General features: G+C 42.7%; 1 protein-coding gene across 2 annotated transcripts in view; it reads right to left on the reverse strand.

Annotated features, from left to right (window-relative positions):
- The window catches only part of PPP6R1 (protein phosphatase 6 regulatory subunit 1), an 89,034-nt gene that overhangs the window by 15,421 nt on the left and 47,213 nt on the right, over positions 1-26,400 (reverse strand). The window contains exons 8-18 of one of the 2 annotated variants that reach the window (XM_088450948.1): positions 25,105-25,273; positions 18,813-18,965; positions 17,156-17,290; positions 16,797-16,861; positions 12,951-13,066; positions 11,289-11,374; positions 8,941-9,030; positions 8,656-8,753; positions 4,355-4,378; positions 3,239-3,296; positions 2,983-3,128 (exon numbers count right to left, since the gene is read on the reverse strand). In XM_088450948.1, the coding sequence (XP_088307074.1) occupies positions 2,983-3,128; positions 3,239-3,296; positions 4,355-4,378; positions 8,656-8,753; positions 8,941-9,030; positions 11,289-11,374; positions 12,951-13,066; positions 16,797-16,861; positions 17,156-17,290; positions 18,813-18,965; positions 25,105-25,273 (1,140 nt within the window). The remainder of the gene's footprint in view (positions 1-2,982; positions 3,129-3,238; positions 3,297-4,354; positions 4,379-8,655; positions 8,754-8,940; positions 9,031-11,288; positions 11,375-12,950; positions 13,067-16,796; positions 16,862-17,155; positions 17,291-18,812; positions 18,966-25,104; positions 25,274-26,400) is intronic. The other variant, XM_088450949.1, reaches the window with a different exon arrangement.

The raw sequence follows: 26,400 nt of genomic DNA on the forward strand, positions 1-26,400 counted from the left end.
ATGAACATACCAACCAGCTCCCTGCTAGTCTACATCCAGCAACTACAGCATATGGCAACATGAATCCAGGCGTAATAACACAAGCTGGAAGCTATGATGAGAAATGACTATGATTTTTTTTTTTTGAGGTGACACTCAGGATAAATAACACCAAGAATGTATACTGCAGCTGTCTTGGTGTTATTTATCCTAAGTGCCACCTCAAACACATACACATTGCTTAAATAAAAGTCTCATTAGAAAGAACCAGGTAGCTGCAAGGCAGAGCTGTGCTGCCGAAACCCCATTCCACGCTGCCCAGGAGGACGACACTGCCCGTGTAGAATGCGCCAACAGCCGGTCCGTTGCTGGTCGCCCTGCACTGCATTAGGCCAGAGTGGTAACTGAGTGGATCCAATGCGCAATGGCCTGCTTTGTAGCCGGCCAAACCCATTTCTGGGTGTCGTACAGAACAAGCAGAGAATTTGTCCGGAGGAAGCCCCATCTAAGTAGATCTGCCGGGCACGGACTATGCCTAATAGAGCCAGATCATCACCGTCCTGTCGATTGAGGAAATATCGGAAAGACAATTTCCTGGCTCAAGTGGAAAGCTGAAACCACCTTCAGTTGGGATGTAGGAACCGTAGAGAACTGCCCCATCGTCATGGAATCTGAGAAAAAGGCGGCCTGCAAGACAAAACATCCAACTCGGAAACACGCCAAGCTGAGGTAATAGCTATAAGGAAGACTAACTGCCAAGTAACGAACTGAAGGTACACCGAATCCAAAGGCTCAAAGGGAGCCTGCTTGAGGGCCTAGAGGACTAGGTCAAGAACCCACAGAGCTACCGGCAGACGAAACAGTGGCTGAACCTGTAAGTGTAAAAAAAGAGTAAAAATCACTTGAAGGGTAATTTGCAGCGGGAAATAAGCAGCTAGCGCTGAAATCTGCACCTTCAAAGAAGAAAGCCGGAAACCGTCCTGCAAACCATCCTGAAGGAATGGCAAAAAAACTCCCAAAGTCGAAGCTTTGAAGCATGAACGCTTTCTGCACAACCTGATATAGATCTCCCAGACCCTGTGGTAAGTTTACAACGAAGCTGGTTTCCGGCCCCGCAACATGGTACGGATCACTGAAGGAGGAAACCCCCAGTCTTATAGAGCCCGTTCTCAAAAGCCAAATCGAGGAAGATCCTGGCACAGAAACCGAACTTGCAACAGGAGATATGGCTGGAGTGGAAGATGCCACCTTGGACCTACCGACCGTTTGAGAATGTCAGCATACCAGGACTTGGGGCGAGCCAGTCTGGTGCCACCCGTTGATCCGTGACCCGCTTGAGCACCTGAGGCAACATCGGGTTCGGGGGAAAAACATAGGCCAGAACGAAGACCTATGAAACCATCATGACATCTACCACGCAAGCCCTCCGGTCTCTGGACCACGCATATAAAAGGTGAACGCTGCAATTGTGATGAGAGGCCATGGGTCCACCGCCGGAAGACCCTACCACTGAACCAACTGTTGGGAGTCCTCCAGATGGTGCACCTATTCACCCGGGAGAAACGTGGTCACGTGGAGAAAGGCAGTCTCCCATTTGTCCACGCCTGGTAAGTACATTACCGAGATCTCCGTAACGAAGGCCACTGCCCAGGACAGAAATCGATCCACCCTCCCGCGCTCTTGGTGCCTGATTTACATACGCCACTGCTACTGCGTTGTCTGACTGAAACCGAACTGGCTGACCAGCCAGGACGGACTGGGCTTCCAAGAGAGCTAATTAGATGGCACGGAGCTTGAGAACAAAGATCGGTAGGGCAGTCTCCAATGACTACCAAAGACCCTGAAGGCGAAGACGTAATGTCACGGCGCCCCAACCGAGGAGATTAGTGCCCATGGTTACAATGACCCAAGCCGGTGTAGTGCTGAGAAGTGGAACTAGCAGGCCCTAGACTCACTAAGGCACTGACCATAAACGGCAATTAAATAATAAAATAGGGAACTTAGCCTTCCAGGAGAAGGTAATATCCTGTAGATGCAGAGGAGAGGGAGCTGATGCTGCCAGCGTGTCACTGCAGCACAGATCCAGCTCCGCCCAGCAATGGCCGCCAGCGTGTACAGCGCAGCACACTAACACAGACATAGTAGTGGGAAGACCAGCCTGAACAAGCTCCGACCCCCCCTTCCCTCACAGAGCATCCACTCTCCTGAACCCCGGGTACTTCCCCTCACACTGGGGAAAACCAGTGTGGGAAGGACCACGGGTGTCACGGGTTGCCTGTCACACGCGCACTCCGTGGAGCCGCTGCAGAAGCCCGACAAGATGAGCCATCCGGGACGCAGCATCGCCCTGCACCCTCTAAAAGGGTGAGCACGCACACAGACCCCAGGCGGTCTCTATAAAGAGACCGAAGTGCACAGCAGGGAGCGACCCACCGGTCAGCTCCCCCTCCCCAGTGTGGCTGCCTAGCGGCAAGCTAGCGCTGTCTACCTGCAGCCGGCTCAGCACTCTCACTGTGCGCTGCTCGACGCAGCGCACATAAGCAAAGTTAAAAATAAAACTAAAACTCAAACTGGGGCTGCCTAGCGGTCCCCACCAAACGTGCCAAACTCCTACGGACACTTAAACGGCACGGACCTTCTTGGGGTTGCAGGGGGAGGAGCTAATGTTCTTAAACTTACGGTAGTTAAGTCCCAGCAGCTGCTCACTCAGCGACAACCCCATGGTCCAGTGTCCCTCAGCCTTGATGATATGGAAAGAATGTTTTCATGTAGGACTGGCCAAATACAAAGGGACAGCTAATCAAAGTGCTGAGCAATGTACTCCTGCAGCAGTTCTCACTGGTACTATGGGTACTATCTGCCCTGGCTCCTGCATACTACATCATTTTGTCCAGCCTTTCCTTTTATTATTACAAAAGATAACAAGCTCTAGTTCATAACCAGGAAATAACACTCAGGGGTGACATTTTACAATCCTAAATGTAACAGTGTTATTCACCTTACCTTGTCCCAGTACTCTGCATAGTGCCCGAAGAAAACCGGATCTCCTTCTCTTGCCAAATATCTTCCCCATCCGAGCACTCATCTTCGTCATCATCAAACTGCTGAATGCGTTCCTTGTAACAAATCTCGAAAAGATTGGAATTTGGCTGTAGATGAAAATAAAACTACTTTAAAAATAATACATGCGAGTATAAACACAGAACTTGTATTTACGACTTAATTATTACTGAAAGGAGGGGGAAAAAACAAAACTTACACTTTCCTCATCTGCATTCAGAGAAAACGTGATGCTGGCTGTTTTGTCGAAAGGAGCACTGCGATGTAATGAAACAAACAAAACACACATTGTGAAATGGGAACAATACTTATAGAAGGAAGCATACTTTGTGTGTGGCTCTGCAGGTTTCCATTACTATGGAAACTTTAACAAATACACAACCAGAAAAATTACATCAAGCCTCTTGCTTTTCTTTCATGCAGTGTCACTGATCCCCACCACCTGTGTTCACCCATACCATCCAGGTAATGAGACATAAGTCAGTGAATGGTGCTTGCCATACCGACCACCATGCAAAAATATCTACGTTGTGCTACGGTGATAGCAGTCGCCTTTCGGCAGCTGTTTTGGACTTCCAACAACAGAAGTGTAAGGGGCCAGGCATGCATGTTTAAAACGCGGCACAAAACCAAACATTTGGTAGCAACTGTTAAAAAGTCACGCCGGGCAGACGAATACCATGAACAGATGTAAATATAAAAGACATGTATATGGAACTCCACACGGATTATCACAAACAATTTGCGTTGCTATTAAAACAAAATCCTAAAACTTCTTACTGGAAGGATTCTAGAAAGTCCACACTGCAAGAGAAATGTTGTTGGAAAGTCCATTACAGCTTTCATAGGCTTCTGATATTAAAGCTGCGCTACCGCCTAGGAAAATATTTTTCTAAAGTGCTCTTTAGAGTGCCAACTTCTGTTTCTCACTGAGCCAGCTGAAAAGATTGTGGCTTGTGAATAGTCTTCCTGCTTAAATCCACGTCCTTTACATACTCTGCACCATTTAAACACGTCGAGCCTTACTCATTTGCTGGTTCTGCATTACATATCTCTCGGAGAGAGGTAAGCAGAACAGCTTAGGAAAATATTTTCTAGGTGGCGGCGTAGCGTTACGTTACAACAGAAAAGCAAAACCCTATATTGCGACGACAATGAAATGGACTTCCTGGAGCCAGACAACAAGCATATGGGTATCAAAATAATGTCTGCCATAAATACTACTACTTTTTGAAATAACCATGATACTGTATGATGGAAGCTGAAGGGAGCACATACGTTGTTTCATGCCCTACCCTTAGTAAATGTGTTTTACCTCTTCAGCTGTCGAAAGTGAGCACTGCAAGTTTAGGAAGAAAGGAAGAGGGAGAGAAAGAGCACACACACATCAAACTAAGGCGGAAGGATCAAGCTGGCAAAACAAACTACACACAACAGAGACACTGTAAAATCTATGAGCAGCGGATAAGTATTGATAATAGTTTTCTGCAAAGATAATAAAGACAGGACATAAAGGGATTATTGTTTATATACTGAACCGGTTAAATCTACATGCAAGAACAACATTTGGGGAGCGATACTTTCTCTGAACATTATTTAGAATCTGCTACAGCAAAAATAAAGCCTTGGATAAAAAAAAAAACGTAACCTCAAAACTATTTGTCATCGTAGTCAGGCAGAGCCTCATAAATTACACATCTATCGTAACTAATGGTGCCTACACCGTCAGATTTTCTGTCAGATCTGAACGATAACTATTGTAAAAATTGTTCAATCATTCATATCTGAAAGAAAATCTAACATGTGTGACTGCAATGATGAACAATGCACGTTCCCGTTTGTCAGATAACAATATCTGACATCTGATGTGTTTGCAGTCAGATTTGGACGATTCCATTTATTTGAAGACTGTGTGAAATCGTTCATCTGACATATCTGACCGTGTGTATGCACCATAACGTCACATTGGTTCTGACACCATTAGTCCCAAAAGTCTTTTTGACTATTTAGCATTTTATTTTATTCTCCGTTTAATTTGCATAATAACAGTGATCGAAGAGATCTCTATCCTCACCTTAGAAAGCAGTGATAAAATAAAAGTTTTTTTTCTGGTTAACCACATACACAGATTGTTAATGAAATAAGTAGAGATATGGTAAGAACTTACCCTTGTTATCTCTTTCTATGTGTCCATAGGGTCCACAGGAAACCTTGGGTTATAGGTGATGACGAAGCCATCCGGGCACCATGCAGTTAAAGTTTTTCTCCCAGGATGCAACGGGGCCTCCCTCTAAAAGCCGCCACCAGGCGGGAGGCTCCTCAGTTACGTAGCAAGCCAAAGGCCGGAGGAGGATAAAAAAGAGAAGAAAGTCTGGAACACACTAGAATCACATTCTCACACAGAAGGAGACGGAAAACCGGTGACCAGAGCAAAGCCCATCTGAAGCACAGGTGTGTCAAGGCGGGTGCCCTGTGGACCCTATGAACCTCGTAGAAAAAGAGATAACAAGGGTGGGTAAGTTCTTACCATCTCTCTACTTTTCTACTTCAGGTTCCATAGAAGGTCCACAGGAAACCTTGAAGATTCCCAAAGCAGTACCCTCAAGGGCGGGGACGCTCCTGTGCAGAAAGGAGAATCCGCCACCCGAAGGAAGCATCCTGAGTGGCAAAGGTATCAAAGGCATAATACCTCAAAAAGGTCTGGATAGAAGACCAAGTGGCCGCCTTACAAAGCTGCACATCCGACGCACCACGACTAGCTGCCCATGAAGGGCCTACAGACTGAGTAGAATGAGCAGCAACAGAGGGTGGGACAGGAAGGCCCTCATGAATGTAAGCCTCAGAGATAGTCATGCAAAGCCATCTAGCCAAAGTTTGTTTATTAGCTGGCCATCCTCTCTTGTGGAAACCATAAAGAACAAACAAGGAGTCCGATTTCCGAAGAGAACTGGTACGATCCACATAAATCCTGAGGGCATGTACCACATCCAATGAGGTCTCCCCTGCCGAGAGATTTGAGGAATTAAAGGCCGGTACAATAATTTCTTCATTAATGTGGAAACTAGAGACCACCTTAGGAAGGAACCAAGGGCAAGTTTGAAGCACTGCCCTGTCCCTATAAAAAACTAGAAGTGGGGATCGACGAGAGAGCCCCTAAATCAGAAACTCTTCTGGCGGAAGCAATGGCCAGAAGAAAAACAGTCTTGGCAGTAAGTCATTTGAGATCCACTGCTGGAACCACACTGAAAAGGGTCGAGATATGGACCTTCAGTGTAGCAAGGTGGAGACCAAGGTCTAAACCCGCTTGCAGGAAAGCCAACACCATGGGTATCCTAAACACTTGGGGGTCGTAACCGCTGGGACGACACCATTTAAAGTAGGTATGCCACACCCTGTGGTAAATCCTGGCAGGTTTCCGTGCTCTGAGCATGGTGTTAACCACAGAGATGGAAAAACCTTTGGACCTTAGTAGGGATGTCTCAAGAGCCAGGCCGTCAAAGACAGACGACCCAGATCTGGGTAGAGGCAAGGACCCTGAGACAACAGGTCCGGACGCTGAGGCAACAGCCACGGAGTGTCGATGGAAAGACTCCGAAGATCTGAGTACCATGGACGTAGGGGCCACGCTGGAGCCACCAGCAGGACCATGCCTCCCTCTTTGCCTCTTGTTTGAACTTCCGAATTACTCGAGGAAGGAGGGAGATTGGAGGAAAGAGGTACACAAACTGGAAAGTCCACTTGACTGACAGAGCGTCCACCAAGAGAGCACTGGCGTCTCTTGTCCTGGACCCATACTGAAGCAGCTTGTGATTTAGTCGAGAGGCCATGAGGTCCACGTCTGGAAGGCCCCACCTGTCCAATAGGAGTTGAAACACTTCTTGGTAAAGAGACCATTCACCTGGATGCACGTTGTGACAGCTGAGGAAGTCAGCTTCCCAATTCAGCACTCCTGGAATGAACACCGCCGATATGGCTTGTAGATGGCCTTCTGCCCATGTCAGAATGCGTGACACCTCTGCCATTGCAGTCTGACTTCGTTCATCCTTGATGGTTTAGATAAGTAACTGTCGTGGCATTGTCTGACTGTACTTGCACGGGTTTTCCGTGAAGCAACAGCCTGGCTTGCTGCAGAGCCCTGAAGACTACCCGCAGTTCCAATAAATGAATTGGAAGCGCAGATTCCTCTGCGGTCCACCTTCCCTGAAGGGAGTGTGGATCCGTCACTGTGCCCCAGCCCTGAAGACCGGCATCCGTCATCAGAAGGACCCAGTCCGAGATCCAAAAGGGACGTCCCATGGTGAGGTGAGCAGTCTGTAGCCACCAAGTTAGCGACAGACGTACCTCCGGAGAGAGCACCATCATTTGAGTCCGTATATGATGGGGAAAACCGTCCCACTTGGAGAGAATCAATAGCTGCAGGGGCCAGGAATGAAACTGGGCATACTCCACCATGTGGAATGTCGACACCATGGATCCCAGTAACTGCATTGCTGAGTGGACTGACACTCTGCGATTGTGAAGGCATCTGTGTACACGCGTCTGCAAAGTGGAGATCTTGTCTGCTCTCACAAAAATCCTTCGCTGTTGTGAATCCAACAGGGCTCCCAGATGGAACATCCTTTCAGACGGAATCAGTGAGGACTATTTCCAATTTATCAACCACCCGTGTACCTGGAGCACAAATATCGTTAGCTGCAGGTGGTGGTGAAGTACCTCTGAGGACCCTGCTAGTAGCAAGAGGTTGTCCAGGTATGGTAACAAGCGGATCCCCTGCAGCCGCAGATGGGCTGCCATTACCGCCATGACCTCTGTAAACACCCGAGGTGCAGTTGCAAGGCCAAACAGCAGAGCCTGAAACTGGAAATGTTGTTGTGACACAGTGAACCTGAGAAAACATTGGTGATCTGAAACAATCGGAATATGCAGGTATACATCCTGAATATCCAGGGATACCATAAAATCCCCAGGTTCCATAGCCAGTGTAACTAAGCGTAGGGTCTCCATTCTGAACCTGGGTACCCTGAGGAATTTGTTCAGGGACCTGAGATTGAGAATAGGATGGTAAGAACAGTTTGGCTTCTGGACTAGAAAAAGGCTGGAATAATATGGCCATTTGCTGGGTGGGATTACACGAGATACCAGTTTCCACTGAGCCTTATCCGCGTAAAACCCTGCTCGAGACCCGGGAAAAAATGCCGGGTCCGTCGATACGGAATTTTTTCCTAGGATCCTTTTCCACTGAGCCGCGACCTGGGTTGACACGCAAAAACCCAGGTTTTAGCGGCAGTGGAAAAGGGGTACAATTCTGGTTCAGCAATTTTTCTGGAGACCAACTTTACATGAGACCCAGTCTGCCTGCTACACAGCCTGGCACCTACACAGAAGACAGCACTTAACCTTACTCTATCCCCAGCAAAATAAGTAGTGAAGGAAGATTTTCACCTTTGAACTTCTGAAGGCAGGTGGATAAAAATGTGGTTTTAATTATTTTGTATACTGCCCCTTTCTATTACTGCTGTATTACTATGGGACCATCCCTATGTAATGCTAGGAAAACTAAAAGCCTAGTATTTAAAATCACGGATGCTATGCGTATATAAGAAATAAAATACTAACTTCACACTCTCTTCCTGCTCTCCAAACTCCTCATCATTGAAACCAAAATGATCTATAAAAGCGGATGTCATCTGCTGCATCTGATAGTCCACAAAAGCCTGAAAATACAGACAAGACACACATGAAGTGTACAACACAAAGGATATTTTTATTCCATCATAGATTACCCTCAAACGTGTTTTTTATTGTAAAAACATTGTCCATAAAAAAAAGCCAGTAACGTATGCCGTAGGTGCAATAGCCTCAGTTTGCTGCCTGTAACCAGAAAGACAAATGCTAGGTTACCTGCTGGAGCACTGCCTCTTGGGGAAAGTTAAATTCCTTCAGGTCACTATCTTCATCATCACTTGGGGAGTGCATGTTCCTTGTGTTCACCTGCAGAATGGACAGAAGAATCAAACAAGTACTGTATCTATATGTCAGGCGTATGTACTATTAGCTGACAAAGGGCAGAATTACTAATAATAATAAAAAAGGTTGAGAGATAAAGTCAACTGCAGTGGTGAATGAACAGCATCAGAAGAATGCATCTTAGAAGCTTTTCTTCTGTTTTTGTGTTAAAGAGGAATTCCAAGCTATTTTATTCTAACCTATCCTACCCCCAAAATGGTGTTTGTCATATACATATATAACCACCTCTACTTTAAAAAAAGATAATTTATCTGGGAGTGGCAACATTGGCTTATTATATGTTGAAAGTGGGTTTTAATATCGAAATTAAAATAAAGTTAAGATTTAGCCAGATATTCTGTATTCTTAAATTTGGCAGATATATGTACGGGCTGTTAGAAGATGTATTTTGCTAGGCATTAAGACAAACACAAATTGTACTCATAAACAGGGGCGGACTGGGCCGCCGGGACACCGGGCTGGTTCCCGCTGGGCCGGTCCATACAGTGGCCGGCGGCCGAATCATGCCCACCCTCAACTGCTGCCGCGATCGGAGGTTAGCTCAGATCAGACAACTGTACATTTTCTGCGCATGTGCAGTAACTTACAAAAAAAAAAGGCTAACGGGGGAGCTGCTGTCCAGCCTCAGCAGCTGCTCCCACAAACCTTTGCGGAGCCTGTCAGTCACTACTGACAGCTCCGCCTCCAGCCCCTCCGCTGCCCGGCCCCTCTTCTCCGTGCATGCTGCAACAGTAGGCAGCTGCACGGTGACGCCGGCCACAACCCACACAGTCCACAGACATTCAGCGCCGCGGGTAGCCGGAGGAGCAGCAGCAGGTAAGTGGTGTTGCCGGCAGCAGGAGGAGGGGGTGAGAGGGAGTGGGGCTGGGAGGTTCGACTTGACGACACAGGGCTGGGGGGAGGATGGACCTGGTGCTGGAGCTGTTAACACAGGGCTTGGGGGGGGGGGGGGGACCCGACGACACAGGGCTGGGGGGGGGGGGGATGCCACACACTGGACCCGGGAAATGTGGCTTAGACTGCCACACTGGGGATGGGGTATGTGGCTGAGACTGCCACACTGGGGATGGACTGCCACACTGGGGATGGGGAATGTGGCTGAGACTGCCACACTGGGGATGGATTGCCACACTGGGGATGGGGAATGTGGCTGAGACTGCCACACTGGGGATGGATTGCCACACTGAGGATGGGGAATGTGGCTGAGATTGGCACACTGGGGATGGACTGCCACACTGGGGATGGGGGAATGGGACTGAGACACACTGGGCCTGGGGATGGAGAGACGCACGGGACCCTGGGTATGGAGATAAACATAACGGGGTCACAGGTAGCCTGGAGAGCCACAGTGCGCCTGGAGAAGCACAGGGGGCCTAGGGATGGAGGCGTAGGGTGTTCTGGAGTAACACAGGGGGACCTGGAGAGAGTCAGAAATTGTTTAATCAGGGAAATTCACATTTTGCCCTGCACAAAAATTTCTGTTACTAAACATTATCTGCTTATAATGGTGACATTGGTTATATTTCTACGTAAACAGGCATCTTCCAGACAGTGTGATCTCCTACATGAATAGTGAATACCGGCTGAAGATGCTGTGCAGTGAGGCTCAAATTCTTCAGAGGTTCCACCATATAGGTAAGAAAATACTTCAAAACTGACTGGCCTGTACCCAGGGCTGGTCTGACCATTAAGCATGTTACATGGGCATGTAGGGCACCAGGCACCCTGAATGGTGCAGACTCGTATATAAAATCCCACCCGTCCGCCTTAGCTCTGGCTTTGGAGAGGGAGGGGAAAGGGAAGGCGGAGGGAGGCGCACGAAAATGTGCAGCTTCCCATCGGTAATCAGGTCTGTCCATCCCTGCCTGTACCTAATGCAGAGGGATGGGGGCCCCCAAAAAAGTGCATCGTTCACCAAAATGTATGTTGCCGACCCTGCTCCCCTCAGTGGCTTGCAAAAGCCCCTCCAGGCCCTAAGAGGAGGGAGTATACTGCCCTCTTCCACAGACCCACCCCCTCAACAGACCTGCCCCCATTAGGGCTGCTACCAGAAATTTCCCGGGCTGATTTTCCATCCCAATCCGCCCCTGCTCATAAAGGTCTAACTTTTTGCCTTATCCCTCTTTTGCCAAACCATTTCTATTAGGAGTTTTCTAGTCATGATCAGAGCTATGGACATCCCCTCTGCTGTGCACCTGATTGCGGGTTATATAAACTCTTACAAGGTCCACTGTGTTCTTCTTGTTAGTCTCAGAGAGGGATCCAGAAATGAAGGTATCCCACTGCTCCTGCTGTTCCTCTGGGAGCTCTAGGAATGCACACAATGGCAGCATTAAACGCAATGCAAAGGTTAAGAAACTATCACTGAGTATATACATTTATTATGTACTCATGAGAACAAATATAACTCATTGGTCTTGACCCCTTGTCATTTTGATGTAGTTTGTGTTAGCCTAACAGACAGACCTGTACATTTACTCTAGTATTTCTATTGTAGGGCTACTAAATAAAAATACTTAAGAAGTTATTAGTCATATTCCAAAAATTATCTGGAAGAAACTTATCTGCTTCAAAACATGTCTTTGATTTTTCTTTTTTATGATGAGCCATTCTTTCACCTCCCATACTCATGACAACACGTTTTCTGCTCTGTTACACTATTTTAAGCACATAAATGTAAGATTAGGTAAAGATCGTTCCCCCAATTGCTTCTATGTCAAATGCCATTTGGAAATATGGCAAAAGTGTGTTTCTACCTATTGTCATGCACTTAAAAAAAAAAAAAGACACATTAAAGATCTTTGTCAGTAAACATTAGCAGCAAACCAATAAACTGTTCCCCTTATGTAAACGGTCATTAAAACAAAATACAAGTGCAAATATTCCCATCCAATTCTACTAAATAGAGAAAACATAACAGCCCCTTAAGTTTGTGTTTAATTAGAGTTATGAAGTTATTAAAAAAAATCACCGACATTTTATTGTAAACAAACAGGTTTTTCTTTTATTTTTAACTTAAAACATCGATATCTCTGCTGAAACATTTGCTTGTAGTAAAAGTCTGTTGAAAGCCGTTCATGGTCTTACTACAGTGAGGGCCTACTTCCTCTAAGGAAACCCCAGTGATGATGTCATTGTGGGTTACAGAGCAAGCAGGAGACATGGACGTCACTTAAGCTGGGTACACACCTGAATGATGGATCGGCCAGTCGCCCGACCCAACGATTTGAAACACACTTGTAATCTGCACTCGATAGTTCTAGCCACAGAAACCAGTAGTGATGTCATTGTAGGCGGTTCCTGCGGCTGGTGTACTGATCGGTCGGTGGGTCGCCCCGTACATACAGGCAAGATATATCAGCATTTGCCATGCTGCAGGGCTGACGCTACGCTTCTGTTGACGACGTAATACACAGACATATCGGCTGCATCGCTCATCGGCTAAATACATCGGCTCGTGTGTACAGCGGGGCATAGTGCGTGTACCCGGCTTAACATAGATATTTATATAGCCAATAACATAACCAATATAATGCTGGGAACAGAAGCAAGTGGTCCCTGTCCAAGCAGAGACCATGAACAAGCATGTATATCCTTAAAACCTGGACTGTTGGTGTGCCTGAGGGCAGTTTGTTAAGCACTGTTCTAGTGTTTTTTACTATTAACATAAGACAACAGCTAAGGATGCTATTCAATTTCAGTTTTTTATTACTCTACATATAGACACCAGATGTAAAGCTATGTATTCAATTATAGCAGCTAAAAGAACTTTGTGTTGCTTAAATAACCTTGGAGTTGAACTCCACTTACAGCACACACAAGATATATTATTTACTTTTGTGTATCAATCGAGAGTTTTATTGCATGTAACAGCAGATAATTACCTTTAATTAGTAGGCCAATGAGAGAAGCGTTTGGTCCTTTTTCCGAACTGTGCACCAGTGAATTTGCTATTTTGGTGAGATGGCCCATAAAGCCTTTCCTCCGTCCTCCTTCTGACCTAAAATATTTAAGGGTTCACGTAACAATATATCCAGAACAGCAAATAAGTGAACTGTAGGTGGTATATTAACATATGCAGCATTACACATTTAAGGAACCTTCCTATCGCGCTGGTGGTGAATCCGGCAACAGTTCTACCTTCCTGCAGCCTCTCAGACCATCATTTATTACAAGGACTAGCAACACAGACATCTCCACCAATGCTTATACTCATTCAGGAGGTTTCCACATAAGACACATCATTTCTTGGCCATAGAAGTACAAGTCAGGTTCATACACTGTGTAGTGGAGGAAGTATTACATCTTGAGCTCCCAGGTTGATCAGCAAAGTGTGTACCTGTTATCAATATATATCCTTTGGGGAACCTTGCAAGTAGAAAAAAATGGGTCTTGGCTCACTTTAACTGGTATGATTATGCAGGGCCATAACTAGGGTGGTGTGACCTGTGCTATGGCACAGGCAGGGGGCGCTGTTTGTTTCCTGTTATTTTATCCCCAGCATCTCCTGGCCTCCCCTTATCTCTTCCCTGGCCCTTCCCCATGAGGCTGTGGCCCTTTTTCAGGTGCACTATATTATGTCCCTATTTAAAAAATGGGTGGGGGGGGGCAATACTCTCACTGGCACTGGGCACCAAAAAGTAAATTTCAATGGCTTAAAAAAAACAAATAGAATGATTCTTACTTCTACTTTCAGCAAGTCCTTTCCTTTGTTTTCATTTACAAAATAGTGATTGGTTGCAATTGTTTCAAAAGATTATTTTTAAAAAAATATACTGATACATCCATGGGGTTCCTGGCATTCCCTGTGGTGCACAAACAAGGCACCATAATAAAGAAACCTTCTGGCCCCCATTACCTCTCATGCTGCAATTATGGGGTATATTCACTAAAGATTGTTTTTTCTAAGCAGATTCTTAGCAGCTTTGAGGGTTGGATTTCAAAGGGCAATAGTAATACACGCAAAACAAACCTGACTTTAATGCAGATTCAATTAGCCGCGGGATTTACCCCGCGACTAATTACCGGCCTAAATTCCTGCGGCGCGGGGAAAAGCTATTCAATTAAATAGCCTTTTCCCCGCACCGTAAAATCGGGACTCGTGCGCGGAAACCACACTGATTCTGCGTAAACTGTGGAATCAGTGTGTTTTTTCCTCGCGTGCGAGGTCGATTCGGTCGTTTGGACACGGATTTCACCTCGTACCTACATGAGGTGCGAGCTAAAAGTACGACAGCGGGGACTCCCGCGCGAGGAATCCCCGCTAATTGAATAGGTCCAGCGCGGCTTTACCCCGTGGCTAACTCAATCTGCCTCTTTGCATGTTACTATTACCCTTTTAAATACAGCCTTCAAACCAATTTACTCTTACTGAAACCAATAAATATGAAGGGTAAAAATGGCCTGCGCCATGGGTGCCTATTCAATTTCTAATTGGCTGTCAACAGCTGAATGGAGGAGAGATAGAAAGTCACAAAGCAGCAACTAATCTCTGTGAAGAAAGGCAGGTGCCGTACACATGGGTGTGTTTCCAAGTAGGTAGTCTAGGCAAGCCTGGGGGAAAATACACTGTACTGATTTCTAACTTGGGACATCCATCATGCTGCAATAGTCATATCCTATCAATCCAGTTCATAAGTGGGTAGTAATGAAATAATCATCCCCTGTGACCAGCACAGTATGAAACATCTACAAACATATAATATCCACAAACACACAACATCGAAACCTCGACCCAGAGCTGTAACTGTGCCGTCGAGCTGGGAGCAATGTCTATGTGGTGGCACCATTGCTCCCCTGTGGCACCAGCATTCAGCTTGCACCCTGCAAGTCTAGAGCTACCCGGCGTGACCTTAGGACACCCTTGTCACATCCTTGGGACACCCCGGTCACCATCTTAGGATGGTTTCGGGCTCTCAGCACCTTTCTGGTCGCGGTGGCACTGCCCCCTGGTCATAATGTCATGATATCACATGTTCAGGGGGGTTGGTCAGCACAGGGCGAAATATGGTACTGCTATGATCCTGCCTCAACCTCTGTAAGGAAGGTAAGAATCTCTATAAAAATAACTTGACTGAGCAGTGACCTTGCCAAGCATAAACTAAACAAAGCAAAGACAATTGAAATAGGCAATAATAGATTATAAGGTCCGTAAGTCACAGATCATGCAAATGGCTATCAGTACCACAACGTGCATAGATAATTTGGGCTTGTTTTATCATACACTCTATTCATTACTAGTTTCAGTGGTGTCGATTCCAAAGGTTTAACTACCCTTTATCAATTTACCAGACAAAGCTAATTGTTTAGACGTACAAAGAATAGTCAAATAAAAAAAAAACATTAAGAATAAAATAAAAATGAAATCCCGTGACAATTAACAGATTTAAAAAAAAATGTAAAACAAAACCCCAAAGACTTTTATTGCTACTCCCTAAACCACACATTATGTTACAGACAGAACTGACGTGGATCCATAGGCTGCCACTGATCACAAATAGGAAATACCTCATCTGCAATGCAGGATGTAATCCACAACCATTCCTGCTTTTCTGCACTCACTATGCGATTGAACGGCTTTACATGTTGTGCAAAATGATGGTCCACTCTTACAGGTATATTTACTAAAGTGAGAGTTTTTAGAAGTGGAGATGTTGCCCATAGCAACCAATCATTTAACTAGCACCGTCTAGAAAATAATAGCTAGAATCTGATTAATTGCTGTGGGCAACATCTCCATTTCTAAAACCTCTCACTTTTGTAAATTTACCCCTTACATTTCAAATTACACTGAAGGGGGCACCATGCTAATAGCCCATTTCTCACAGAAGAAGGTAAATAGCATCGGTGGCAGGTTGGTTACCTGAAGCGAATAGCTGGTGTGTGTATTAATGAAGACTAGGATGTATTTCTGTGATATCCATGTTCTGAAATTCTGATTTTCCATAGTTAAAAATATCAATTAGATAGCCAACACTAATTTTCTATACTTGTAAGGAATAATGATGATATTATGCTTGCCTGGCGAAGAGAGATGTTCTCATCCATGTATAGCAGGGATGGGGAACCTCAGGCTCGGGGGCCTTATAAGGCCCCCGGAATAATTTGGTCTGGCCCTCTGAGCTTTTTTCTGCTAGCCTCATCTGTATATCAAGGTGCCTATAATGGCACCCTGCAGCCAGAATCTATGCAGCAGTGCCGTCTGGAGCATCCTTAGGGCGCTTCAGATGGTCACATTGCTGCTCTTACAGCTCCCCGGAGCATCCTCAGGATGCTCCAGGCATTGCTGTAATTCACTGGCGATTGTGGCCCTGTCCCTGTGTGACATCACACGGAGGGGGCATGGCCTGCATCAGGCCCGCGAATAATGTTATATATATCAAAATGGCCCTTGACAGAAAAAAGGTTCCCCACCCCTGATGTATAGAGTCAGAATCAGTTTATTCACCTGCTGAGTTGTTCATATGCTGAAATGTTTGTGTTTTTACATATAGTGGAGCGTTAATTTGTGGTGTGACACTTTGCTGGTATTATTGTTACAGTTTATTGTATTATTATTGTTACAGCTTGGGCAAAAGCTTTTGTTTAAAAGCCTGACCTGCAAATAAGCAGGAGATACATAAACTGTGGTCTAGCGTTAGAGAATACAGAGGTAACCAAACCAAATTTTCTAGGGAAACTAAAAATTTCCCAGATAAAAATAGTTTTGAATTCTCCAGATTAACACTTACTGTTCTCGCTCATTATCCTCCCATGCTGAAAGTATCCTCTGCACCAGGTGGCATTTCTGTAGAATCTGACATTGATAGAGACAAGTAAATCATTCCTTTCCAGAGATTAGCACATTTTTAATTAAACACATAGTTACACTATATCATTATATAGCCCCCACACCCAACTTTATCAATTTTATTTGGAAACCACTTCCATATAGCCAACAGCACACACTAATACCCACACTCCCAAACCCAGAGTCCTGTGGGATCTCCTCATTAAACAATTTGCCCATGGTCATGTTCCATTCCCAAAAGCACTTATTCACCATTCAACTCAATATTCTTGACCCTTTAAACATTTACATTATTCTTACATATTTGACAAGCATATTCTCCTGCAGATCGCTCTCATTAGCTTCTTCAATGGATGTTGAATTTAAAACGGTGTTGATGCAGACCTCCACTTGGGAATGCAAGAAATTGTTGTACATGTACTTGAAGTACAGATTCTGAAAGACGGAACATGTAAAAAAAACTTTAACAAAGGAAAGACCTATTTAACACAAAAAAGTCATACATTTACACACCCACATAAACACAAAAAAAAAATAATAAAAAAAAAAATATATATATATATTTCTTGTACGTGTTTGTTTTACCATTGTTTGTCACTGTATCATTAAACCTGTTTTTAAATCTACTTTGACCCTGGACTGTGTCCAAAAAAATCTTTTTGTTTTTCCACTTGGGAAAGAAATTATCCCTAAAAGGGTCTAATAGTTTACTGGGTTCTATGAAGCAATATACAGTGCGGTATGGTACACACTATGTTGTTTTTCTTTTTCATATCCCTTTCTAATGGTCATATGACTGAAGAACATCTTACCAGATAAGTAGCGGATAGATCACCAGTTTGTTTCACTTTTGTGTTGATTTAATTTGACACTAGTAGGTGCTTTTTTCACTTCTTTATAATTATTGTGGGCGCCAAACCCTATCACTATATTGGAGCTGCCACTCAATTATTCTTAGAGGTTTGTCACATATGATAACTTATTTATTTATATTAGAGAGTGTAACACTATAATTAGAGTGCCTCTCTATCCCCTACACTATATACTACTACCAATTTAAATGTACCCTCAATTTAACAACGGCTATTATTTTCATAAAAGAATTTGTTTTAGATCATTTTTCCACACTTATGCAAATATACATATAACAGCCCTTTGACTCAATTTAAGAAACCTAAATACTTTTATTAGGGCTATTAATACACTTCTATATTGATTACTAGGGTCAGTTAGGCTTTGTATGGGGTACAGACTGATTTCCCCCAAATAAGCTGTCCTTCTCGCTAGTTTCGCCATTCACACATATGTTTTTGCCAGTTTTGGAAATGAATAGGGTGAAAAGCGGGAGAGTGCATTGTGAAAGTACGCTTCACGTCCAAACAGGCGAATGAGGCGAAAAGATTACAGCGGCAAATGCATTTTGCCCACTGTGACTTTTTGCCTCTAATTTAATTTGGCCCTAAGTCGTAATGGGGGCCGCCCTAAGTCGCAAATCAGTGTGATGTTAAACAGTCCCGGGAAGGAGTTCCCGGGGCTATTCAATTGACCGCGCTGTTAAGTCCGACTAGAACCAATGCCCGTTCCCTCACCTTAAACTGGGTGTTTAGTCGCGCTAACCAGCATTCTCCGACTAAAGTGCGGCCAAGAGGCTGTTAGCATCACACTAAGCCGGAAAACGGCATTGCGGCCGACACTTTAGTCGGAATTTTGCTCGCACCCTCAGGAGGATATGCACAGAACCTGGCAGCTCACTCATGCCAATGGGGTATTGAGGCTAGATGAGCAAGGACATGGATATGTGTATGTACATATACATATACCTACCATACATACACGCACACTGTACATATACACACACAAAACTATTCATACGCTCTTTTTATTGCATGCCCTCAAAGTTTTTGCATACTACATTCATCTCTTTGTAGCTGTAACTTTCATACTGAGAACAACTTACCAGCATGGTGTTGATTGAATCTAGCTCAATCAGCTCCTGGTTTAAAGCCACATTGTTTGTGTTAATTGCGCTAGCAAACAATTTCACCACATGGAGACGAGTATTCCCTAACGGAGGATCAAGAATACCCCACGTCGTCTGCAAGCTTTCTTTCTGCAAAAATAAATAGAATACAATCTTAAAACAAATGATGGGGGTTTGACCAGGTAATTGTTGCTGTAACATCTTGTATTTATAGTGTTTTGTTGCTTTTACAAGGATCTATCATAAATGGACTTGCTAATAAAACACAATAAAACTTAATTACAAAATGTTGGCAGGGTGTAGGACATTGAACACAAGCACTTCCCCCTTTGGCAGATATAATTGTTACTCCACCTTCCTTATCCATCAAGTAATCTCCACACCTCCTAGATTGTAAGATCATTTGTACGAGCCCTTCTGCTTCATGTCATTGCATATGAAGAAAACACAAGTAGACTCCGCACAGGAAAGTAAACATACTGAAAACTATTATTATTAGAAAACCAACATAATTATAGTAGTAGGGGAAAATATTCCTCTTAGTAGTCTGGTTGATGGTGCTCCCCAGGAGATAATAGATTTGCAGAACAAAAAAACATTATCCTGTATAGCAGGATAACAGAAGATGACTCCTTTTTGGGGGCACTCTTGTAATCTAGTAATTATTAATTGAAAATAGCTAAAATTTAACTTTTCATTTTTATGCACTTAAAAGAGAAAATACTTAATTTGCTTACCAGACTCACAATAACCATAAAACTTTGTATTCTGTGGTCTAAAGGTGGGTACACACTGACAGATATATCTGCAGATGATGGTCGTTCATATACAGTGAATGGCCATCATCTGCTTGTGAACTCGGGTCCCGGAGGCCGTGTCGGGGGCATGTCCCGTTCCCCTCCTCGCGGCTGCCGCTGCGTGTGTGTACAGGTGGTCTGCAGACCGCCAGTACACACCTGACGATGGACAGATATGTCTGCAGACATTTTTGTCCATCGGCTCTGCAGCACAACCAATGCGATATGTTGGTGAACGACGACGTTCACCGACATATCGCGGGTACACACTGGCCGACGTGCAGCAGATATATTGGCCGATCAATTTATCAATACGCAGCCCGCACACACCTTTATCCTGACACAGGTACTTTTTCTTTATTTCCTGCTCTCTCACAGCTCCGGTTTAGTGCAAAGGCTACGCTGCAATATTTGGAATATCAGTGGGTACGGCACAGCAGCCCGGAGCTGCAGCAGAAGCTGTGTTTCCCTTTCTTCAGCGGATCACATACCATGATCTCCGTACTCTCATTTACAGATCAATGTATGCTACATGTTATATTGTTAAACAGCAGATGGCTGTGGTGATTATGTGACTGCTACTTATTTTCCTCTCTCATGCTGCCAGTAAATGTGACTGAAAATTGCATTTGGACTGATATCATAAATGTACTATTGAGCTCTATGATCACTGAAACCTTATACTAACAGCAAAAGCAAAATTACACTGAGACCTATGGACTAACAGTGACAAGTTATCCACTTTGCCAATTTGACAGAGAAGGTCCATCTAAACACAAGACTGAGTAACTATGAGGTGCATGGACTTAAGCTGGCCACACACTAGACCAACCTTCATCCAACTACAGGTAGTTGGCTGGTTGGAATGAAAATCTGGTAACGTATGGGAGTAAATGATGATCAGCATTTTGCTCCTAAATGCCAGAAAACAGATGAAAATGGACATCAGACAAGTTTGTTAAATGTTTGATCGAAACAATCTGTTCAAACAACAGTTTTTGTCCATTTTCCGGCGTTTGGGAGCAAATTGCTGATTGTCATTTGCTTTCATACCTTACCAGATTTTCATTCCAACCAATCAACTAGTTGGATATAGTGTGTGGCCAGTTTTGGTGCCAATATATTAATCACTGCCTTTCATAGACAAAGTTCATTTTTTACTTAGGCTCTGAGCAACTGAGATTCATTTTGGAATAGTATATTTGAATAATTATATATGGATACTTTTTGTGAGTCAATGATCATTTAATAACTATATAGCATACAACACAGGAATGGAGTGAGATAAAAAACACATCAACAATCACAAATAGTAACCACTGCAGAGTAACAAAGCTAGCAGGAAAACCTATATTTTTTTAACTACCAGAACAAGGGGTCACTGAATCTGAACAACAACTTAATAGGCAATTGATATTCCGTATACCCCTAATTGGATCCAAACATGTGTCTCAAACAATAATACGATAGGTAGTGGAAATGTAATGTAATACAGGCCAAATGTAAAGCTCTTAGAAGGGATATGCTCTCTATTTAAGATATATGGGTTGATTTAAAGCATTAAAACTAAACTAAAATACAAATAATTATGAAGGAAAAATACATTGATTATTGCCAACATGATATTCCACTGCTACTCTGTTAAAGTGAAGTGTTAGCTTACCACTACACTACAAACCAATGAAGCTCCGCTTACATATTTAGGACAGTATGTGATGTACTCAGGTATAATTGTCAGCTCAATAATACATAGCCTTTGTGTGCTCTCTCTATATATCGCCTATTACATGAAACAGTCACATATTAAAATATTTTCTTTAAAAAAAAGCACGAGACAAGAGTGTACTAAAACATACAAGACTCTCAGGGGTGTATTTACTAAGCAGTGTTAGGAGATAAAGTGAATGGTGATAAGGTGCCAGTCAATCAGCTCCTAACTGCCATTGTTCAAACACAACATGTGACATGGCAGTTATGAGCTCCTAACATAGCTTAGTAAATAGACCCCTCAGACATTCTTTCCCAGTAATATTGGGGCTACAATGCTTAAGGTGTACACTGTAGACACGGGTACATTTTTTCCATGGGGTCCACTACATTTCCCATGAAGTAATTTGCTGCAAGTTCATTGTAACTTACAGGCTCCTGCTGTAAGTTTGTACTTTCCAAAAATGAAATAAGCAGATGGATCACAAGATATCTATAGTTCTATGGTCCTTCCCTTGGTGGTATTTTCAGCTGCATATGAATCCACTAAAACACAGCTAATATAAGTACCACAGTGCCCTATAAAGACATTCTTGTCCTTACACACAAGTGTTAAATGTGAAGGCAGAGTGCAGTTTGAAATCAGGACAGAAAGTTCATATAGGAAGAGGAGGCTTAATCACAGACTGTTGTACATTGAGGAGGAGCCGATCTGTAGCTGCCTGTTAGAAGAACACTATCTAGTGCATGTTACCTATTTGGAGGTGCTGTTTGCCTGTGTTCATACATGACTGAGGATATACAAGAACAAACAGACCACATGCACTTGTTAAGCACCCTTAGAAAATCCAGAATTGAAAACAACATTAAAAAATCACTAGATTATATAATACAATTACAATAAAAATTAACCCTAGTGTGTATGTGTGTGCGCATGTGATGGGGAATATAGATTGTAAGCTCCACTGGGGCAGGGACTGATGTGAATGGCCAAATATTCTCTGTAAAGCGCTGCGGAATATGTGTGCGCTATATAAATAACTGGCAATAAATATGTACCGGACGCCGATGTATAGAAATGGCTTGTACAGTGTTTAAAAAGTAATGCAATACGGTGATTATTATTCAACAATGATACAAACACATCATATTTTTCCCTTGATTCTCCCAAAAATATTTGCATGGGGAGTTTGTGCAATTTTGTGTAATATGGATTATCAATTATTGTATTATTGTCTTTTTTTGTCTCGGTTTTCTTATCTGTGGTGGCAGCTTAGCCCACAGAATACTAAGTTGTATGGTTATTGTGAGTTTGGTAGGCAAACTAAGTATTTCTCTCTCTTTTAAGTGCATAAAAATTAAAAGTTAAATTTTAGCTATTTTCACTCATCAATAATTACTATATTACAAGAGCGCCCCCAAAAAGGAATGTTCAGTTATCCTGCTATACACAATATTTTTTTTGTTCATGTCACTACATGTAATAGGTTTGTGTCATGATCCCCTCAATGTACAGCACTGTGCAATATGTTAGTACTTGATAAATAAAGGATATTTATAAAACATAACTTTCTAAATATGGCAATATCATTTATGGTAAAAAAAAAAGTAAGACATTGGTAATCTTGTTTTATTAGGAGTTGTGTCTTAAGGGGGGTATCCACTAGACAAATAAGTAACGATTGAACCGTTCAATCGTTTGCAAAAGTGTCTAAAACGACCAGCGATGCGCGTGCCCGCTGGTCGCTTAGACATCTATCATCTTTCAAACATGCTGGTCAACCTGACGATAACGTCAAGTTCAGCATGTTTCCAGATGAGTGATGACCCTGCACTGAACATCTGCTCGTTCAGTGCAGGCTCATCACAGACTGACAAACGACTGAACGATTACAATGTCGTAATCGTGCAGTTGTTTTCAGATCTTGTAGTAGATACCCCAAATTATTCTTATCATCTAAAAAGAAAGTTGAACAGATATTTTGTGTAAGCATTGGGTAGATCTGTTTGAGCAGCATTGATCATAAGGATTTGTACTGCTTTAGTGATCAATATTATATTTTACAATTGTAAAATTTTACAAACAAGATGTACACATTTGCATTACATACTACAGCTTTAAAAAGACATATTTAGGAACATGAACTTTGCATTTTTCAATTGTTGCTTATTTTAAACTTCAAATATTTGTAGGTATTTGTATTTCAATAAACTATTAAGTTATGTACAGAAATTAATTTGATTTTCCATTCTGGCAAAGGCCATTCCTCTAGTCCAGAGTATGAGGGACATCTGAAACTGGCCACAAGGTTCAATTTGGGATTTTTGTATTGCCCATTAAGAGTTTTTGCTCTACCAAAAATCAGACCCTATGTCATTTGATCAGGTGAATCTCTTCTCCCTGCCCTAGCGTTAGCAATTGTACCTCAAATACCTTTTTACTCTGCTCCCACAACAGGAAATCAGTGTAGCCTAAGCAATCCGAATGTCAGGCCTCTACATTTAAAATTACATGACCCATACATCCAGTAAGTTTGAATCCGAAACAATCTCTATAAGTGCCTTAGTAGATGGAGGATTGGTACAGGAGATAGCTCCTCTCTACACAGGATGAATTTACTAAGTAGGAGATACTCCAGGATGATCTAGAAGAGGAGTCACATGAGTCCATATAAGAGGTTAATACGCTCACTAAAATTACCCTTGGCTTAATTATTAAAGGGTCAATCCGTGAAATATAGTACACAATACATGAAAATTAAATTGTATCACAGCAGATGCCAAGACATTTTCAACTTCATTTAGCTCTACTGATGAACTTAATGTAACTTCCAGAGTGACTTGAAATGTAGTTAACATTGGTAACTGGTTCTATGTTGAATATGATGGAAAGAGTTACCCAGGTGAGACAAAGGACATCAGAAATGGTAAATACTTAGTGAGCACAATGGAGCAAGCTGGCAGCAGCTGGAATAGGCCATCACCAGATGAAATATTTTATACACCTTCACAGCTAATCAGGAAGATAAACAGGCCTACACTAATTAATTCACGTAGATTCTAAAGGTTTGAGTAATTTGTATCAGAGCCTTTTTATTGCGGACAGAAATGTAACGTGAGTCACATTCATATGTAATGCGAGTCACGTGTCAAACTTGATTTTAAGTATAGTTTGGTTAACATTACGTTTTTTGTTTGTGTTTCAATCATATGTTTAGGGTCATATAAGTGTATAGAATAACAATCATTGTAAAAATAATTAGTAATGCAGATTTAAATATATAAATACCTTCAGTTCCTATGTCCATTCTGTTGTAACATGAGTCACACATATAAACAATAAAATTGAACTACTAAGGGTGTGCATTAATTAGGACTACCTATCCCATATATTACTGTCATTTTTAAAATGTTGAATTTCAAAACGTTAAGAATTAACATGAAATTATGTTAAATGTAACGTGTCACATGGATTGACCCTAAAGCATTTAAAACTGTAGAACAGCACACATTTCTGTATGATTCATATACCAACTAATAAATTCACAGTAATTCAAACTAATGGATAATTGTCTTGAATAGGAAGTTCTTTGGGAAGGGTTGATTCAAATAAGTCATGTGGACAGAAGTTTGCATTATGTTATACATAAGAGACCATAATCTGTTCTAGCCAACATGTAATGGCTTAGATATTTTAAAAGACATAATAAAGTAAAAAAAAAAAAAAAAATCATAAAAAAATTAATTGAATGATGCAGTTGTACCTTAGGTGGATCAATGAGGAGTTGATGAAATTCCTTTAAATGCTCCTTGATGGCCAACAGTGTGCCTAAACTGGCTTGGGTATTGGATGCTGCATCTAAACCAGGAGGGTTGATCTCCAGTTGACCCTCCAGGTTACAGTAGAAGCCACTCAGTCCACCCAGCTCAGCTCTACACGAGAAACCAAACAATTCCAATGAAATATCTACAGGAAATACAGAGTCTACACAATGTGCAAGATGGGCAGCATTTATTTTTTTCTAAACTTTTTTATAAATGTAGAGATAAGTTTGTAATTTTATAAAAAGTAATCCAGATCAGCCAAACTTTTTGAATTTGTCTGTTCCATGTAGATATCTTACACACATTGCATCACTGAAGAAAAACAAAAATGAATCTTCAAATTTTGGTCTAAAAATTAAAAAGGTTTCTGATGTTGGTTTCTACACAAAATCAAAAACTTATAAATGTTTAAGCTTTAAACTGATGAACAAGAAAACAAACACCACAACATACCAGCTTTGCTATTTAAAAAACAAATACATTTTTTCCATTTTCAACATAAATATTTTAGAACAGCTAAATGCTAACATTTTTAGAATAACGAAATGTTTGCTTTACTATATACTTAAAGGAAAACTATGTATGGTCATCAAACCTTGCCTGGAGAGTTACATGTGAAGACTGCATATTTTTCTCCACTTACATTATAATTTGTGTCCAGAGCAGAGTCTACCCCAGGTCTATTATTAACAATACTACAGCTTTCATCAAATAACATTATATAGAACAGGAATATGGAACCTCAGGCCAGGGGGCCGTATAAGGCCCCTGGAATCATTTGGTCTGGCTGAGCTTTTTTATGCTAGCCTCCCCTGGCTAGCAGGGTGCCTAGAATGGCACCTGCAGCCAGAATCTATGCAGCAGTGCTGTCTGGAGCGTCCTTAGCTGGTCTTACAGCTCCCTGGGGCATCCTCAGGATTATTAGTACTCAGAATCTCCAACACAAAGGTTGAAACTGTGCAAAATCTGCCTATTATAAGCAGTTGCACTGCCATATCTGATACTGCACTCTGGCAGCGCTTTACATGACCATTTTCATCTAGCCCAGGACACAGACTTGTTCTTAGACTCTATGGGGAAATAGGGAGGAGAGGAGAACGACAGTGGAGAGAGGGGGACAGAGAGCAATGGGTGACCATAGTGAAACACAAAAGACATGGGAAGATAAATAGATACTGTACTCTGCTCAAATCTGAATAAGGAGCAGAAAGAAGGCAGGCACCGATATAATGATT

This window comes from Taudactylus pleione, unplaced genomic scaffold, assembly GCF_031769625.1.
Source record: "Taudactylus pleione unplaced genomic scaffold, aTauple2 ptg000535l, whole genome shotgun sequence".
NCBI classification, from domain to species: Eukaryota; Metazoa; Chordata; class Amphibia; order Anura; family Myobatrachidae; genus Taudactylus; species Taudactylus pleione.